Source organism: Sus scrofa, chromosome 8 (assembly GCF_000003025.6).
Source record: "Sus scrofa isolate TJ Tabasco breed Duroc chromosome 8, Sscrofa11.1, whole genome shotgun sequence".
NCBI classification, from domain to species: Eukaryota; Metazoa; Chordata; class Mammalia; order Artiodactyla; family Suidae; genus Sus; species Sus scrofa.
In genome coordinates this window covers 132,780,655-132,797,603 of record NC_010450.4, presented here as the reverse complement: position 1 = coordinate 132,797,603, position 16,949 = coordinate 132,780,655, and the positions used below count along the sequence as shown (strand labels likewise).

Below are 16,949 nucleotides of genomic sequence, written 5' to 3'. Positions count from 1 at the left end.
TATTAAGGAAACTTTGGTTACTGTTTAGTTTTCATAAACTAGAAAAATTGTCTGTGATATTTAACTATTTAAAAATGGAAATATTAAATTATGTATTTGGATTTTAAATGCTGTTGGGGAAGGTTTGAAATACATTTTTATTATAAATATACCCCATCAGCATCAGAATATCAATAATGCTTCTCTGGGATATTCTTGGTTACATAATCTCAAATCTCTCAGAAAGGAAATTAATTGCTGAATGTATTGTGATGATTACATTTCCTTTGTTTCTCCTGAAACTCCATCTGCAGAATTTAGTAAAGGGAAAAATATGTAGGCAGACAACATCAAATGGTAAACTAACCAAATACAGCTGTAACCTCTCTGTTTTAGCCAAGCCAAGTTCATTAACTGTTTGCCAAGATTTTGAAGATGATATGAAACTAAAATCACAACCCATAACAGTTCAAGTCCTGGGTATAATTGAAGCAAGAAAGGACTAGGTGATAAAGTCTTCAGGCACATGTGATTACTGAAGTCAAGTCATGAAAACGGGTAGGATCATGCAAACCCTCTGAGAAAGACTCCTTCATGTCTATACGTCAGGAGTCAAATGTTAGGAAAGACAGCATATCCCGCTGAAGCAGGAAACAGAAGATTATCAATGACATAATCTGGTTAGAAAATCACATCATCGCAGTGTACTGAGAGGTGTATGTCATTCCTTCCCGTTGTCCTTATCCTGAGCCATTCCTGGGGAAAATGTCAAGTGAGCAAGACTCTCTCAAAGGATAGTCACAAAAGCCAATGAATAATAAGTGCTATTTGTTGAGTATAATTGTAAAATTCCTATAAATGAGCGTTTTTGTATCTCCCACTGTGAGTAGTTTCTTTATATCCACCTGAAAATAGGTCATCTGAATGGACAACAGCCTTCTAATTTTTTTAATCATTCATGCGTTTCCTGGCATATATTTTATACTTTGTGAATTTAGGAAATTATGTTTCACGGAACAGCCAGAGAAAGTGTTAATGCATGGGGATTACTCCATCGTGACTCCCAACGTAGATTAGGGATTCCTGTTATTAAAAATCAGGAGCCAACTCAACATCACTGATTATTAGAGAAATGCAAACCAAAACTACCACGAGGAGTTCCCGTCACGGCTCAGTGGTTAATGAATCCAACTAGGAACCATGAGGTTGCGGAATCGATCCCTGGCCTCGCTCAGTGGGTTAAGGATCTGGCATTGCCATGAGCTGTGGTATAGGTTGCAGACATGGCTTGGATCCTGAGTTGCTGTGGCTCTGGCGAAGGCCAGCAGCTACAGCTCTGATTAGACCCCTAGCCTGGGAACCTCCATATGCTGCGGGTGCGGCCCTAGAAAATACAAAAAAAAAAAAAAAACCCAAAAACAAACCTACCACGAGATACCATCCATCATTAAGAAGTCCACAATAACAAATGCTGGAAGGGGTGTGGAGAAAAGGGAACCCTTCTGCACTGTTGGTGGGAATGTAAGCTGGTACAAGCACTATGGAGAACAGTATGGAGGTACCTCAGAAATCTATACATAGAACTACCATATGACCCAGCAATCCCACTCTTGGGCACATATCTGGACAAAGCTTTCCTTGAAAAAGGCACATGCACCCACATGTTCATTGCAGCACTATTCACAATAGCCAAGACGTGGAAACAACCCAAATGTCCATCAACAGACAATTGGAAATATTTGTCAGAAATAACTAATGGATGACTATCCATGACTTTTTTTTCAGTTTGAGGATGTTACAGTTTTCTATTTGAGAGATCTGTTAAGTGGAATCCCTAAACTCATTGCTCAAAGGAATCTATTCCTCCAGCTGCACAATGGGGTATCTTGTTACTTGGAGTATCTTATACACATATAGGGGCGTGCGTATGTGTACACGTATGTGTGCATGCATGTGTATATGGTATGTGGGATTGTATATTAAACTCTCAAATATTCTTTTTATGTGATGAGCTAGCGTTTTAAGGGAGGAGTCTGTACACACATGTATCTATGGACATAAGCAGTTCTAGAAGTAGGAAAGCGAAGGTTCAAGCATGAACAGCATCTCCCCACCAACATTCCTCCCATCTCTCTTCCATCAAAACACGGGAGAAATAAGTGTGTAACTAGCAGCTCCAATGGATGGTAGAGTGGCCCGGTTTTAATGCGTGACTATTACCCATTAGAACTGCCTCCTTATTTGCAAGTTTTCTCTCTCAAATAGGTGTTGTATAATAATGTTCCTCAATCTTGGCAGCATATGGGAATCGAGGACCTTAAAAAAAAAAATCTCTCAATGCCCAGGTTTTGCCCAGACTAATTCTATCAGAATGTATAGGACCCAATCCTTAGTATTTTGAAAAGTTTTCCAGGTGACTCCAGGGTGCAACCAAGGTTGAGAATCACTTTCTTCTATGTCACATTGGTCAATAGTTCCATAAATCCACGTTATCTGAAAGCATGTTTCGGCCTTTCTGCTGACATTTCATCACCTGATACTTTATCCGTCCTATTCATGGTTTTATAGGGAAGCTCATCAGATGCAGATTTGGGATTGCACTAGTCAGCTCAAGCTGCCGTAGTAAACCACCACAGACTGGCTGGCTTAAACAATTATTTTTCACAGCTCCGGAGACTGAAAGTCTGAGATGAGCATAGGTGGGTTCTGGTAAAGGGTCTCTTCTTGGCTTGTAGACCGCTGCCTTCTCACCCTGGTTCACATAGCCTTTCCTCTTGCATATACACGGGAGTTAGGGGGTAGGGAGCAAGCTGTCCAGTGTCTTTGATTAAAGGGACACAAACCGAAGCCCCATCTTCACGACTTCATCTAACCCTAATTACCTCCCAAAGGCCCCACCTCCAAATACCATCACTTCAGAGGTTGGGGCTTCAACATGAGAATCTGGGGGAGAAAACAATTCAGTCCATAGCAAGGGCCAGCATGTGGTTCTCTGCCGTCATTACTTTCAAACCAGGACACCTTGCCTGAGACAAGCACTCATTTAGGGTAGTCCAGACAGATAAAACTGTCCTATGGCATTGTCCATAACTCAGCAGTGACACATAACTACAATGAGCCACGACAGTTTAACCAGATTCAAATTTCACTGCCAAAAAATGTGCTAGTTTTGACACATACATTTTTTTAAAAAGTTAGAGCAGAACCAGACTTTTCTTGTAAATATTTAGTTTGGAACTGCATTCTGCCTTTGGATTTGTTTATTTTATGTCTTGGTGAATTTGGTGGATGGAACAGAGTGTTGTTTAAGACAGTTTGGTGGCAGGCTTCATCGTGGTAACACTGCTGAATGTTTTCAGTTTCATGTATCCTCTCGCTGGAGTTCGATGGGTACATTATATTTTTTTAATTTCAAGCAAACTTTAGGTCATCTCATTGTGTACCTTGCAAATACCTCTGCAGTATCTTTAATACCGTCCTGTGTGGGTGCACTGGAAATTCATTTTATTCACTTAAATCAGCGGACTATATTGTTTTCTGTGCATGGCATCCAGAGTGATGGATGCCATGGCTAATTTCGAAGCTTAAAGTTTTAAGATTTTGTCCATGGTGTATTATACTTGTAATTACTGTGGCATCCTACTTATCTGCGTGCGAGTCTGTTTATCAGGGAAGGCGGGGGTGGGGTTAGAGGATGAGCAGAGCAGACCATGTCAGACTCCTGGTATCCCTGTTCAGATTAATACGAAGCCTATATTGTCCAGAGATTATAAATAGGCAAGCAATTTCTGGGAAGTCTAAAAACAGTCTTAAGAACACATATCTAGCGGGGACTTAGCAGCTAGAATATACAGAAAGTGTTAGGAAGTCCAACAGTGAGGCATGGTTTGGACATCTGTTGATGATGATGGGTTGGTGACAGAAGCCCAAGGAGGGCAAAAGAGATCCATGCTGCTCAGGTCTCTTTCACCAGGCATGCGGCCCGTGGCTGTGCACACCGTGGGTGTCAGGAACTATTTGGTGAGTGAATGATAGAACAATCCCAGAATGGCCAAAGGAAGACCCACAAGAATATAAAATGAGGTCAAGCGTAGAAAGTCCCATGAAATTCAAATTGGAGAAAAAGCACTGCAGGGAGTTCCTGCTCTGGCTCAGTGGGTTACAAATCTGACTGCAGAGGCTCCAAGGCACGGGTCGAGCCCTTGCCTGGCACAGTGGGTTAAGGATCTGGCATTGCTGCAGCTGTGGTATAAGTCGCAGTTCTGAGTCAGATTCACTCTCTGGCCTGAGAACTTCCCTATGCCTCTTCTGGCCTGATAGCTCTGCCTCCCTGGGCCTGTCTCTGTCTCTTTCCTCTCACTGGATAGGGTATGCATGATTCTTTATCTTGATTTCTTTTCTTTTTTCTTTTCTTTTTTTTTTTTGGCTTTTCTGGGACACACCTGCAGCATATGGAAGTTCTAACTGGAGCTATAGCTGCTGGCCTACACCACAGCCATAGCAACACTGGATCCAAGCTATGACCTACATACACGACAGCTCACAGCAATGCTGGATCCCTGACCCACTGGGCAGGGCCAGGGATCGAACCTGCATCCTCACGGATACCGGTTGGATTCGTTTCCACTGCACCACAATGGGAACTCCCCCTTTATCTTAATTTCTGAAAACAGATTCTGCCACCAGATGAGTGAAAGAGACTTGAGGTCTGGATAATGACTCTATATACGCAAATAGCTTAGACTTTCTATGAAAAGAGTGTGACTTTCATCTCAGTGATTAGCCCCAAAGAATTGTCTATCTGTGCAGTTTCCCATTCGTGTATCAAGGGAGTTAATAACAGGACCCACTCGCTGGACCGCTGTAAGGGCCTGAGACAGAGAGATGTGTAGAGGTATGTACTGCTGCTACTTTTGTTGTTATTATTATTATTAATCCGTCAGGGATTTTCATTCTCCATTGTACATCGGCTCTTGCTACAATACAATCACTTCACTTTGCTGAAGAAAAGGATGTATTTCTCTGAGTCAAAGACAGCACATCCCACTAGGTACGTTGGGCCATTAACACATAAGGTTGATAGTTACTTAATTGGTTGCATGTATGAAAGCAAATATTAATTAGGGAAATTAGTGAGTTTTCAGTAAGAACTATAAGGGCATAGAATTCGATGCAGGAGGTTGCTTTTTTGTAGAAGCCACATACAAAGAGACTTTTCAGGGAAACATCGGATTTCCCCTTGCGGTCAAAGCAGCCTATTGACGATTAGAGCAGATGGACTGGGAGCTTCTCGAGGTGAAAAGAACTGGCAACCGTGTTTGAGTCTTCCCAGGAATGAATACTTTCTCCCATTCAGTGCAAAAGGACAAAGCCAAAAATGAGACGCCTAGGAAAGTGGAGACATCTCTATTTCTGCAAAATCACCCAAGTTTAATAAAGCTCCCCAAAAAGAGTCATCAGTTTTTAAGTTGTATGTAGCCTTTAAGCAAAAAAAGGTAATAACCTCTGTTAACTGAAAGAAAAGAAAATACATTTGGTCATTTTTTTTAAATCGTTTTATATATAACCAACAGTATGTACTTAACAACGCCAGAAACTAACCTAACATCTCACTTTAGCGATGGCATAAAATACATCATCCCAGTCCACACCTCTTACCTTGATTCATGGCTTAAATATTTTTATTATTGGGGCTTTACTGCAGCTGTGGTGCTAGGAAAATTTCTGGTGGATGAGGAACGATTCCGTAGCCTTTCATCCCTCACAATTCTCGCACCTTCACAATCAGTCTGACTTTGCAATCGTGCCATCTAGTGTTCAAACGTCCTCAGCGCTACAGCGTAGCTTCGTTAGAAGCAAAATTTTACAGGAAGTAGGAGGCAAGTCACCTTAAAAATGGGAGGGAGAGACAATGTAGTGAATAGTCTGTCATTGAAACACTAAACCAGATTTCTTATTAAATAGAGAGTCCTTGTTTATCATTATTGTTTCTAATGTTTTGCATTTAATGCATAAATATTTGGTATATTCTGTTTATATAATCATACAAATTGTACATGTACGCCATATATTGAAAGTATTCTTATTTTGTATTTTATTTGGGGACTCTTTTCTGTGTCTTGCTAAAATCTTTTATCAGAATGGTCTTCGACTTTGGAGCCACACAATGCAGCAACCCTGTTGTGGGTTGGGTTGGATGAGAGTGGAATCAAAAAGTGGAAATGGTTTATTGTAATACTTGATTGCCCTGCATATCCTGCCCTGGGCTGTGGTTTCGTTACTCTGATGACTTTAAGGGGTCAGGTGCTTTACTACATAGCAAGAAAAACACAGAAGTGCCTTGGATTTCGTGAAATGGAGCAATTCGCAAGAAAAGGAACTCGTGTCTTTTTTTGCTTTACCGTGGAGACTATTTTATGTCTACATTTTTTTAAAATATTAGGGAAGTATTTTTAGAAATTAATGAGCTTGAACGCAGTTTTCTAGATGTTCTGGAAACATGATTTTGATTTTCTTTACTAGCCATCAAGATGGCTTCTATATTGTCTATCATTCAGAAACTTAAGAGAAAAAATTCGTTTCTGTAATTATGAAAAGAACAAAATTGATTAAAAACAGCCCCTTTCAGATCACCTCCACCATTTTAGCAGCAGCAAAATGGTTGATGATAGACTGGCTCTGACCGTCTCTGACATTAAGGTGAAAACCTCAGCCTTTGCCCTGTCTGACTCCAGGGTACGTAAAGTCCACCGTCCATGGGGATGCCCCCTTTTGCTGGGATCTTAACTAGTCCCCCTCGGAGCTCTGGTCTGCTTAGCCTTCTGTCAGCTCCTCAAGAATAGGATGCTGCCTCCCACTTGAGGCTCTGTGTGTCCGCCTTGCTTTAATCAGGAGCGCCTTCTTTTATTCTTCACTCGCACTAGTTCATTCTTACACCCTCTTCGATCTTAGCCCAAGCATCGTGTCCTCAGAGAAGCCCTCCACCCCCTGAATTAGTCCTCTCTTCTTATCAGATGGCACCCGGTCCTTTTCCTCACTACCACTCAGAGCACCTCGGAATTATATACTTGTGTTATTATCCACCTTCTACCTCCTGCCCCCACTGGATAATAAATTATGAGCAGGCTAGAACATTCCTTTCACCCCATAGGGTCCCAGCCACTGTGTTTTCTATAAAGCCCATTGCAGTGTTGGTGTGTGTGAAACAGCAGATGAAATCAGCCCGAGAGTCCAAAATTGAGAACTGAGATGCCCAGTCCCAGCCCGGGTAGATTTAAAAACCATGTGATCCTCTCAATAGATGCAGAAATTGCCTTTGACAAAATCCAACAGCCATTTCTGATAAAAACCCTTCAGCAAGTGGGTATAGAGGGAACCTACCTCAACATAATAAAGGCCGTATATGACAAACCCACAGCAAACATCATTCTCAAGGGTGAAAAGCTGAAAGAATTCCCACTGAGATCAGGAAAAAGACAAGGATGTCCCCGCTCGCCACTACTATTCAACATAGTTTTGGAAGTGCTAGCCACAGCAATCAGAGAAGTAAAAGAGATAAAAGGAATCCAAATTGGAAAGAAGAAGTAAAACTATCACTATTTGCAGATGACATGATACTATACCTAGAGAATCCTAAAGACTCTACCAGAAAACTGTTAGAGCTCATCCATGAATTTGGCAGTCACAGGATACAAAATTAATACACAGAAATTGATGGCATTTCTATACACTAACAATGAAAGGTCAGAAAGAGAAATTAGGGAAGCAATCCCGTTTACCATCGCATCCAAAAGAATCAAATACCTAGGAGTAAACCTACCTACAGAGACAAAAGACCTGTACTCTGAAAACTATAAGACACTGATGAAAGAAATCAGAGATGTCACAAATAGATGGAAAGACATACCATGCTCTTGGATTGGAAGAAACAATATTATCAAAATGACTATACTACCCAAGGCAATCTACAGATTCAATGCAATCCCTACCAAATTACCAAGGACATTTTTCACAGAACTCGAACAAAATATTTTAAAGTTTGTTTGGAAGCGCAAAAGACCCAGCATAGCCAAAGACATCCTGAAAAAGAAAAATAGAGCTGGAGGAATCAGGCTCCCTGACTTCAGACTATACTACCAAGCAACAATCATCAAAACTGCATGGTACTGGCACAAAGACAGACATATAGATCAGTTGAACAGGATAGAAAGCCCAGAATTAAACCCACGCACCCACAGCCAACTAATCTATGACAAAGGAAGCAAGAATATACAATGGAGAAAAGACAGCCTGTTCAATAGGTGGTGCTGAGAAAACTGGACAGCCACATGGAAAAGAATGAAATTAGAACATTCCCTAACACCATACACAAAAATAAACTCAAAATAGCTTAAAGACATAGATATGAGACCAGACACTAAAAAACCCTTAGAGGAAAACATAAGCCAAACACTCTCCGACATACACGACAGCAACATCTTCTCAGATCCACCTCTTAGAATAATTACAGCAAAAACAAAAATAAATGATTGGGACCTAATTAAACATAAAAGTTTCTGCACAGCAAAGGAAACCCTAAACAAAATGAAAAGACAACCACAGAATGGGAGAAAATATTTGCAAATGAATCCACTGACAAGGGATTAATCTCCAAAATTTATAAACACCTTCTGCAGCTCCATACCAAAAAAACAAACAACCCCATCAAAAAATGGGCAGAGGATCTAAACAAAATTCTCCAAGGAAGACATATGGCTGGCCAAAAAACACATGAATAGATACTCACCATCACTCATTATTAGAGAAAAGCAAATCAAAACCACTATGAGGTACCACCTTACACCAGCCAGAATGGCCATCATCAAAAAGTCTACAAACAATAAGTGCTAGAGAGGGTGTGGAGAAAAAGGAATCCTGTTATACTGTTGGTGGGATTGTAAATTGCTGCAACCACTGTGGGAAACAGTATGGATATGCCTCAGAAAACGAAAAATAGAACCACCATTTGATTCAGCAGTCCCACTCCTGGGCATCTACCCAGAGAAAACCATGACTTGCAAAGACACATGTATTCTGATGTTCCTTGCAGCACTATTTACAACAGCCAAGACATGGAAACAACCTAAATGTCCATTAACAGAGGAATGGATCAAGAAGATGTGGTACATATACACAATGGAATATTACTCAGCCATTAAAAGGAATGAAATACTGGCATTTTTAGCAACATGGATGGATCTAGAAATTATCATGCTAAGTGAAGTCAGTCGGACAATGAGACACCAACAGAAAATGCTTTCATTGACATTGGAATCTGAAAAAAGGACGCAATGAACTTCTTTGCAGAACAGATACTGACTCACAGACTTTGAAAAACTTATGGTTGCCAAAAGAGACAGTTTGGGAGGTGGGGTTGTGGGATGGAAATCCTATAAAATTGGATTGTGATGATCATTGTACAACTATAAATGTAATAAATTCATTGGGTAATAGGAAGGAAGGAAGGAAGGAAGGAAGGAAGGAAGGAAAGAAAGAAAGAAAGAAAGAAAAGAAGAGAAAGAAAGAAAGAAGGAAGGAAGGAAGGAAGGAAGGAAGGAAGGAAGGAAGGAAGGGAAGGAAGGAAGGAAGGAAGGAAAGGAAGGAAGGAAGGAAGAAAGAAGGAAGGAAGGAAGGAAAGGAAGGAAGGGGGGGGAAGAAAGGGGGGGGAAGGAAGGAAGAGAAAGTAAGTCAGCCCTGCTTCTGTGCCATCCTTGGGGTAAGAGAAGAGTCACTGAAGCAGGAAATCTCAGCACCTGAATTCCAGCCTCTGAAGGAACACCCCCTGCAACTTGTTGTGTCCTGTGGCACAGCCTGGGAGTGGAGCGTCCCTTCCCATGACCCACAGACTCACTGACTCTGCTCCCACCACTCTTCTGCTCCTTGGGAATCAATGCACCTGTCACTCCCTGACCAGCACTCTCCTTCCCACACCCCTGTCCCTTACCCCCAAAACAAAGCAACACCCCCCAAAAAAAACCCACACTACCTCTTCCAGTCTCTACTGTCAGCCATCCGCATGGATTAAGAGGGAGGTACAGAGAACAAAATATAAATTAATATTTCAGGGTGTTCCTGTCATGGCCCAGAAGTAATGAACCCAACTAGTATCCATGAAGACGCGGATTTGATCCCTGGCCGAGCCCAGTGGTTAAGGATCTGGTGTTGCCGTAAGCTGCGGTATAGGTCACAGATGCAGCTGGGATCCTGCATTGCTGTGGCTGTGGTGTAGGCTGGCAGCTGTAGCTCCAATTTGACCCCTAGCCTGGGAACCTCCATATGCCACAGGTGCAGCCTTAAAAAGACAAACAACAAAAAAAATTCAGTAAATTATCCTGTCACTCGGGTATGCAGCAGAGAATCAAAATAAATTGTGCATGCTACATAAAGGCCGTGTTAAGTTTTCATTGTTTATTTTTGTAGAACTCCCCTTATGCTTCTAGAAGACTGAGGATTCCCAGATCTCTTAGAATATTAGACAAGCAACCATTCTGAGATTGACCATTTTCAAAATGAGTTTTTCTTTAAAAATTAAAACAGGTTGTACTACATTTCAGGTATCTGTAACCAATCCCCAGTGTCTTCTCAAGAATGAGAAATGAAGTTACGATTCAGAAGTAATTAATGTTGACACGGAACGTGTACACACACGTACATATGTAGTTTGGGTATTTTTTAGTACATTGTATTATATTTTATATTTTACTTAAAGTCTGATATATATATATTCTCATTGTTTTATAAAAGTAATACTTTTGCTTAACATCAGATACACACAGAGAAAAAATCTTGCACTTTTGAGTAGTTTCCAACCACGCTGAGGCTCTGGGTCTCTCTCCTTTTCTAAACATGTGCTTCTTGAAAGCCGGATCCACTGATTCAATGGCCGGCTCATATGGACATCTGACTCTTAAAGGTATATTTGATGAACAAATTAATCAAAGGGTATAAAGTGCACTCCATCGAAAATCTTCACACTTCTCTCTCCACAGCAACACGGATGTACACACAGTGGCATCACTTCTTAAACTGTATCTCCGAGAACTCCCGGAACCCGTCATTCCTTATGCGAAGTATGAAGATTTTTTGTCCTGTGCCAAACTGCTCAGCAAAGAAGAGGAAGCTGTAAGTCGATGCATCTATTTCTGGAAACGTTCTTGTTTAGGGTTTGTGTCAGTGTTCTCAATCTGTCCTTTCATCTGTAAACCTTCCTTTGGCCCACGCTTGGGTTGCTTTCCACCGTGCCAAGTGGTGACATGACGCACATTTAGATGCTACACACAGCACTCAAGTGCGTTTGAAATCCTCGCTCTCTTCCAAGACGAAAGTGCCGCTGACTAAATGAATCACTCCTTTTGCCACTTTGCCTCCTGGTGACTTGTGGGGCCGCATCAGGCCCAGCATTCCATGAACAAATTTTTTTTTTGTCTTTTTGTCTTTTGGGGGCCACACCCGCAGCATATGAAGGTTCCCAGGCTTGGGGTCGAATAGGAGCTACAGCTGCTGGCCTACCCCACAGGATGCTTTTTTCATATTCTCCTTTTCATTGTGTGTCTCCACAGGCATCTCGAACAAGAGGTCCTACCAAATCCACCTGCCGTCTATTTTTAAAAAATAGCTTTATTGCGATGTAATTCATGTATGATGCAGTCACCTATTTCAAGCGTATGATTCTGTGCTGTTTCATATATTCTCAGGGTTGTGCAACTACCACCCAATTCTAATTTTAAAATATTTAGTAGACTTTTATCATCCAGTAGCAAGCTGCCCACCTGTTCTCCAAGCCCCTTCTTCCCCAGCTCTTGGCAAATACTCTTCTCTGTTCTGTGGTTATAGATCTGCTTATTCTGGCTATTTCATGTAAATAGAATCATTCAGTGTGCTGTGTTCTGTGACTGTCTTCTTTGCCTTTCCTCTTTTCAAGATTCATCCACCTTGTACCACATGTCAGTATTTCATCCTATTTATTGATCCATTCATCCGTTGTGGGACGTTGTGTTGAATAAATCTGCTGTGAACGTTCATGTATGAAGTTTTTACATAGACATATGTTTTCATGACTCTTGGATATATATTTAGGAGGTAGGATTGCTGGGTCATCTGTAGCTCTACATTTTCTAAAGGGGCTCCACCGTGTGATTTGATTTATTATTATCATTATTTTTTGCTTTTTAGGGCCGCACCTGTGGCACATGGGGGTTCCCACGCTAGGGATCAAATTGGAGCTACAGCGGCTGGACTATGCCAGAGCCACAGGAACGCCAGATCCGAGCTGTGTCTGCAACCTACACCACAGCTCACGGCAATGCCAGATCCTTAACCCAGTGAACAAGGCCAGGGATCGAACCCACAACCTCATGGTTCCTAGTCGGATTCGTTTCCACTGCACCACTGTGGGAACTCCCGAGGCGCCACCATTTTAAATCCCCACTAGCAACTTGTGCAGGTTCCAACTTCTCCACATTTTTGCCAACCCTTGTTATGTCTTTCTTATCAGAGCCATCCTAATGCATGCAAAATGGTTTGAGTTGCGTTTCCCAAGTGACTGATGATGTTAAACACTTTGTCATGTATTCATTGGCTCTCTGCATGTTTTCTTTGGAGAAACATCTTTTCAGGTCATTCCCCCATTTTTAATTGGGTTATTTGTCTTGTTATTGAATTAGAAGGGTTGTTTATAGTTTAGATTACAAGTACATTATCAGATATAAGATTTGCAAATGTTTTCTCCCATTCTTTGGGTTGTCTCTTAATCTTTTTTTTTTTTTTTGGCCACACTCCTTGGGATCAAACCCGTGCCACAGTAGCAACCATGCTGGGTCCTTAGCCTACTGTGCAACAGGGAACTCTGTGTCTCTTCATTTTTTTTTGATTGTGTCTTTGAAGCACAAAAGTTTTTAACTGCAGTGAAGTTGAGTTTATCTGTTTGGCTTCTCTCATTGTGTCGTGTCTAAGAGGCTTTAGCCCAAGGTCATGAAGATTTACTCCTATATTTTCTTTTTCTTTTTTTTTTTTTTCTTCCTGTCTTTTTGGGGCCACCCCTGCGGCATATGGAGGTTCCCAGGCTAGGGGTCGAATCAGAGCCGTAGCCACTAGTCTATACCATAGCCACTGCAACACCAGATTAAAGCCGCATCCTCAACCCACACCACAGCTCACGGCAACACTGGATCCTTAACCCACTGAGCAAGCCCAGGGATCGAACCCGAAACCTCATGGTTCTAGTCAGATTCATTTCCACTGCGCCATGACGGGAACGCCCGACTCCTATATTTTCTTCTACGACTTTTGCAGTTTAGCGCTCACATTTAGATCTACAATGCCTTTTGAGTTCATTTTTGTTCATGGAGTGAGGAGAGGGTCCACCTTCGTCCTTTGGCATGTGGACATCCACTCGTCCCAGCATCATTTGTTGAAAACGCTGTTTCCCCCACGGAGTTTCCTTGGCACTGTTGTCAACATTTGCCGCCTGCTTTTGTAAAGGAAACGTTATCATGTTTGTTATGTAATACTGTCTGTGGCTCCCTTTGCACTACAGCAGAAGGGCTGAATAGTTGAGATAGAGACCGTATGTCCCAGCAGGCTTAAAATGTGTAATTTCTGGCTCCTAACAGAGAGAACAGACCAGATTACATTATTCTATTACCTTTTCTAGGACCATTTTTGTTTTAAAGAATCTCTGCAATGAGGAGAAACAAAGCCATTAATCCCTTTGCGAAGTTTTTGCTTGAAGATCAGGATTTCCAACTTTCATCCCCCACCCCAAAGATATATTCTAGATGTAAGAGGCTTATTTATTAGCAGACGTGTGTCTATGTTTGGGACATGCTAAAAATCACATTCTTACTATATTAAGGCTACTTTTCTGCCCCAAGTAAACTCATTTTCGATGAGACTTTTCACTCAATTGTGAACAAATGTTAAACATGTTTAAAGAGTGAGTTCCCATCATGGCTCAGTGGGTTAAGAACCTCACTAGTATCCATGAGGACACAGGCTTGATCCCTGGCCTCTCTCGATGGGTTAAGGATCCAGCGTAGCAGTGAGCTGTGGTGTAGGTCACAGACGCATCTCAAATCTGGCATTGCTGTGGCTGTGGGGTAGGCTGGTAGCTGCCACTCCTATTTGACCCCTAGCCTGGGATCTTCCACATGCTGTGGGTATGGCCCTAAAAAGAAAAAAAAAAAAAAATGTTTAAAGGGCTTCACTTCAATCTGTTTCTCCACATTAGTACTTACAGAGATATCAAAATGCTTTCACATCTTCGAAAATATTTCGGAAATGCTGGGATAGTGACAAGTTTTCAGGACAGGATCCTTCACTCGTAATAGGCAAAATTAATTTAAAAACCCTGTATGCCCATTTTCCATGTGCTTTAATTCAGGGCCAACACTTGGATAACATTTATTTTCTTCTTTACACACAGGGCGTTAAGGAATTAGCAAAGCAGGTGAAGAGTTTGCCAGCGGTCAATTACAACCTCCTCAAGTATATCTGCAGGTAAGAATTCTTCTCAAGACGAAACTGAATTTTAAAAAACCATGCGCAAACTAATTTACTTTTGACAGTGAATAAAAATCACTGACCTGCTCTGCGCTCCAGTGTTGGCCTTTATAGAAGAGGTTTGACGAGGCGATGTTGAAAGTTTCTCTGAGCACTCACGTTGCTCGATTTTGGAATTTGCTGTTTTTGAAGTCCCTCTGGCCTCCACATATTGAAGATATGTTGCTTCGAACTTCCGCCAAAGTCATTTGTACATGTATCATGTACCACTCTTGAACAGAAGGAGCTGGCATGAGAAAGACCTGCCTGGGAGTCCAGATTCCACCACTGACTCCTTCTGTGTCCACGCAGTTTTCTTGTCCTCTTTGAGTCTAAGGGTCCCTGTTGGATAAAAGGGTAGTGAAAACACACATTTTAACCGTTTTAAAAATAAAATTAAATGATGATTGATTAGTACTCATAATAATATTTTAATTATTAAATTGTGAGTATTCATGATTATGTTATTAATAAAATGAGTATTAATAATTAATTTTTCCCATTTCTCTCAAGACCCCCCAAAACTGAAAAAACATAGAAAAAACACTGTAACTCAAGTCTGCTAGAACAGACTAGTCATGTCTGGTAAAGTTCGTTGTCAGTGACCATGTTTGACTCAAGGCCAGGGATGGTTTGTCCCATGTCTCTACCCCCTTTCAAGAGATTAGGTATGTACAATGGAAACATATTAAATTTAAATAGAGAGACTATTGATTGGCACAACAAATCACTGGAAGGCATCTTAAATGATAGTTTCTCAGTCCATTTATGTATTATTCATTGATTCATTCATTTTGTCTTTTGTCCTTTTAGGGCCACACCTGTGGCATATGGAGGTTCCCAGACTAGGGGTCTAATCAGAGCTACAGCTGCCAGCCTATCCCACAGCCACAGCAACACCAGATCTGAGCCACATCTGTGACCTACACCATAGCTCATGCCAACGCCAGATCTTAAACCCACTGAACAAAGCCAGGGATCAAACCTGCAACCTCATGGTTCCCAGCCGGATTCATTTCCATTGGACATGGGAACTCCCTCCCTTCCCAGTCCATTTTTAAATGAAATACCAATTTTTTTTTTTTTTTTTTTTGGCTGTGCCCCGGTCATGCATAGGTTTCTGGGCCAGGGATCAAACCTGAGTCACAGTGGTGACAAAGCCAAATCCTTAACCACTGGGCTACCAGGGAACTCCAAAATTCAAATTTTTAATTGAGTGCAGTGCATCAATTTCCATGTGTTTTTAGTGTCATGATTCAGTAAATGTTCAGCTGACCAGGAACTATGGCGTTTAAGACTGACGCCAGATACTGAGGAGTTCATATCAACTGCAGTGGAGTAGGAACTCCAGAACCTCCTGCTGGAGCTTTCTCTGGTGACGGTTATGCTCAGAAAGCAAACAAGACCTTAGGTTTCAGAGTTGAAAAAGTAAGGAATAATTTCACTGATAAGATAGACACATTAATATGTAAGGATTCCATCCCAAGATTTAGAATTAATTCAAGCTGCTACAGTGGATGAGAAAAGGGTGACAGTCTCCTTAAGTAAAAGGGAAAAGGCTTTTTTGAGACCAGTATTGCAAGACTTTATCTCCGCAATAGAAAAACTTAACTTCTCTTAAAACATTTAAGCAGACTTTTAATTTCAGCTATTTCAAATAATAAATGGACTTTGACTTTTTGCCCTTCAATTTTGCTGTAATTTGGGCTACATAACAGTAGTGAACACATGGAAATAGGTACTTTTTAAAAAAAGTCATGGTATAAAAGTCACCAGATCTAGGTAAGCACATTGGTTCAAATCCCAGCTCTGCCATTTATGAATGCTGTGTCCTTGGAGAAGATTCTTAGCCTCTCTGGTGCCTCATGCATCTCACCTGTAAAGTGGAGATGATAATAGTATTTATCTCACAGAGATGCTTGGAGAATTTAATAAGTTAGCAAAATGACCCATGCAATGAAACACATTACTTTAAATAACACATAAGGTAGGTTTAAAAAAAATTTATCACTTCTTTGTGGCATTAGTACAATTAGTAAGCCAAGAAATAATAGAAGTTCTTGGAGTTTCTGTTGTGGCTCAGCAGTAATGAATGAACCCAGCTAGTATCCATGAGGATGCCGGTTCAATCCCTGGCCTCCCTCACTGGGTTAAGGATCTGGTGTTGCCATGAGCTGTGGTGTAGGTCATAGATGTGGCTTGGATCCCATGTTGCTGGAGCTGTGGTGTAGGTTGGCAGCTGCAGCTTCGATTCGACCACTAGCCTGAGAACTTCCATATGCCACTGGTATGGCCCTAAAAAGCAGAGGGAGGAAGGAAGGAAGGAAGGAAAATGATAGAAGTTCTTGTAGAAATGAAGACGGAATAGGGAATGAACACAAGCTTGACATATT

At 41.3% G+C, this 16,949-nt stretch overlaps 1 protein-coding gene across 15 annotated transcripts in view; it reads left to right on the top strand.

Moving 5' to 3' along the window:
* The window catches only part of ARHGAP24 (Rho GTPase activating protein 24), a 744,099-nt gene that overhangs the window by 708,462 nt on the left and 18,688 nt on the right, over positions 1–16,949 (top strand). For all 15 annotated transcript variants that reach the window (XM_021100782.1, XM_021100783.1, XM_021100785.1 and 12 more), the window contains 2 exons: positions 11,007–11,139; positions 14,441–14,514. In XM_021100782.1, the coding sequence (XP_020956441.1) occupies positions 11,007–11,139; positions 14,441–14,514 (207 nt within the window). The remainder of the gene's footprint in view (positions 1–11,006; positions 11,140–14,440; positions 14,515–16,949) is intronic.